At 36.1% G+C, this 3,420-nt stretch overlaps 1 protein-coding gene across 1 annotated transcript; it reads left to right on the plus strand.

The window, feature by feature from the left end:
• The first annotated feature begins 1,938 nt into the window (after positions 1–1,938).
• Positions 1,939–2,832, plus strand: LOC123261355 (uncharacterized protein F54H12.2-like). The gene has a single exon (XM_044722947.1). The coding sequence runs from the start codon at positions 1,939–1,941 to the stop codon at positions 2,830–2,832; it is 894 nt and encodes a 297-aa protein (XP_044578882.1).
• Positions 2,833–3,420: the final 588 nt, after the last annotated feature.

The following is a 3,420-nucleotide window of genomic DNA, read 5'->3' on the forward strand; positions in this document are numbered from 1 at the left end:
AATACCCCGCTTAGTGCAGACAGATATCGGAAAGGAGTTTCTTGGAGAGACTTTTCAAGAGTTTTTGAGAAAAAAAGGAATATTGTTTAGAACAGTACGCAATCCTGACGTCAAAGCAGCTATTGTAGAACGTCTAAATAGAACGATAAAGGAGAGGATATGGCGTTATTTTACGTATTCCCGCACAAAAAAGTATTTAGACATATTACAAAAAATTATTTACGCTTACAATCACACAACACATACTGGTATCAAAATGGCGCCGGTAAATGTTAACAATAATACAGCTCAAATAGCTTTTAATAACCTTAAAAAACGTTATGAAAATGAGAAGCGCTCTGCGCTCTTGAAAAACCGTAAGCTTAAATATGCTGTTGGTGACTTGGTACGTATCAGTAAAGCAAAGGCAGCGTTTACGAAAGGATATGAGAGTGGCTGGAGTAGCGAAGTTTTTAAAGTATCAAGTATTTCTGAATATCGCGAACCACCGGTTTATATATTAACCGATCTTCAAAACGAACCAATCAATGGTATATTTTATAAAGAGGAATTATCTAAGGTTGAATAAATGTCTTAAGAAAGAGATAATTTTTACATAGTGCTACCTAGCAATAGCAGCATGAAATACTTCCCGGATAACACAACTACTCATTTTATAACGCGTTTGCCCTATCCTTTAGAACTTAATGGATAGTGGGATGTTGCTTTAGTGGAAATCCAGACGCCGATGACAATCTTACATATTCCTAAAGATTTCACGAAAGTTCCATTAACCGTTGAATATATAGATACAGAAGATAACAATAAAATAATAGATTCGTCCCTTTATTCTAACAACATACCACATGGTCAATATCAAAATATAGGCTCTTTAGTGGATTCTCTCAACAAACTTAAATCAGTTTCAGAGCATATCAATTTTACTTGTAGTGCTGGCGGTTTCATAAAATTTTATACAACATGCAAGTGTGAAAATGCAAGACATACGCTGGCATTAAGTGATCGGCTCTGGCATATATTAGGCTTTGAAGAAAGTTCGTTTTCTAAAGTTATAACAGACGGCCCTGATGACTGTTGCGGATCTAAACCAGCCTCTCTATCTCAAGCTATACCAGGAAAATTATTCGTTTATACAGATATTTGTGAAGGCTACATAACAGGAGATATTCAGGCCCCTCTACTACGCGTTGTGCCTCTTGATCACGATCAATACATTTACGGTTCAACTAAAATTAAAAGTTTTTCGCCTGGCCAATATATACCTCTATTACGTAAAAGTATGGCTACTATCGAAATTGATATAAGAGACGAATATGGTAAACCCGTGCCATTCGAAAACGGGACGTTGACAGTAACGTTACATTTCAAAAGAAGTTTTTAAGATTCTCTACGATGATAGACTTCGAGATGATACAATACGGTGACGGTACCCGTAGTTATTCTGGAATAAGCCATATTTATGTAGGATCACCGTATCAAAGAGGGCATGGTATAGGTAGTTTTTTGGGCGGCTTATTCAGAAGAGTATTACCTTTTTTAAAAAGCGGTCTTAAGACCGTTGGTAAAGAAGCTTTTAGATCAGGTGTAAATATAGCTACAGATGTTTTGGATCACCAAATCCCCGTTGAAGAATCATTTAAAACGCGCGTGCGCGAGTCAGGTAAAAATTTAAAACGTAAAGCCCAGGAAAAAATTGATAGTCTTATGAACGGGTCTGGCTATATACCTACCCAGTTTGCCTTAACCAACGGTATGAGCAACACACAACCAAACTCAAGAAAACGGATTGTTAAAAAAAAAAAAGGCGCATTGTCAAATCTAAAGTGAAAAATAAAAGTAAAGTTAATAAAAAAAAGACCGATATTAAAAAGAAAAACAATAACAATAAAAATAAAAAACTACGTACAGTGGCTGACATTTTTGATAAAAATTTCTAAAATGTCGTTTTTACATGTACATTCGTGTGAGTGTGCTAAAACTGAGTTAGAATTATTTACTCTACCGCCGACCCAAACAAAAATTGAAAGTTCCCAATGGGTTCATTATAAACCAATTTCATCATTGACTGATAACTCGCCGATAGAATTTGTTGTTCAAGGACAAGGGGATGAATACATTGATTTAGCACATACGATGCTAAGGTTATGCGTGGGTATTACCAGAAGAAGCCCTGTGACAGCTAGCGCTCACCCTCCTAAAGTAGCACCTATAAACAATTTTATGCATTCAATATTCAGTCAAGTTGATGTGTTATTCAATCAAAAACCTGTATCAACACCTAATAATTTATATCCGTACCGGGCATATATAGAAACTTTATTGAACTACGGAGCAGATGCCAAAAAATCGCATTTAACTACTGTAGGGTGGTGCTGTGATACCCCTGGAAAAATGGATAGTTTAACCGACGAGAGTTTAGGCTTGAAAAAACGTAAAGAATTATTAACGTGTGATAAAACAGCAGATTTTATTGGTCATCTACATTGTGACGTTTTCAATCAAGAAAGATTTTTAATCAACGGTGTAGAAATGCGATTACGATTAACATGTGCACGTGATGCTTTTTGTCTAATGGATGACACAGTAAACGGTTGTGTATACAATATTAGTGACGCTAGTTTATTAGCGCGTCGTGCAAAAATTTCACCAGGAACACTTTTAGCACACGCCCGTATGTTAGCTAAAACTACTGCTAAATATCCACTGACCAGAGTTGAGGTTAAAGCTGTTTCAATGGCAGCTGGTGTACATGGCGAGACTATGGCCAAATACCTAGACGTTAAATCATCGTTTTTGTTGATAATAAAGCATTTAACGGCGATGCTTCGATGAATCCTTTCAATTTCCAAAATTTTGGGATTAATTATTTATCACTGTATGTTGACGGTCGGCAAATACCGTCAAAACCACTCCAGCCTGATTTTGGAAACCGTATGAATTACATAGACGCTTATCACACGTTATTCTCAGGCACAGGTATTCATTTTTTGAACGAAGGGAACTCTATAGACAGATTTGATTACCCTAACGGCTATTGTTTATATGCTTTTGATTTAACGCCCAATTTATCAGCTAATAGTAACACTCATTGGAATTTAATCAAACATGGTACAGTTCGTATAGAGGTTAGATTTGATAAAGCACTGGCTACAACTACAAACTGTATAGTATATGCCGAATATGAAAGTGTTTTAGAAATAGATGCTTCGAGACAAGTAACTATAGATTTCGCCGGGTAAGCAAGTATTTAAAATTTAGTATACGCTTTGCTGTAGTACGGTGGAGACCGATATGTCTTCTGTTGTTATATATATACAAGGCTTTATAAATAACGACCGTGAATTTTTACCTAAAGAAATAGGTGTAACCTCTCTCATTAACGGTGATACTGCACATTGGATTTTGGCTCCTGAATTCTCG

This window comes from Cotesia glomerata, linkage group LG3 (genome assembly GCF_020080835.1).
Source record: "Cotesia glomerata isolate CgM1 linkage group LG3, MPM_Cglom_v2.3, whole genome shotgun sequence".
In the NCBI taxonomy this organism is placed as follows: domain Eukaryota; kingdom Metazoa; phylum Arthropoda; class Insecta; order Hymenoptera; family Braconidae; genus Cotesia; species Cotesia glomerata.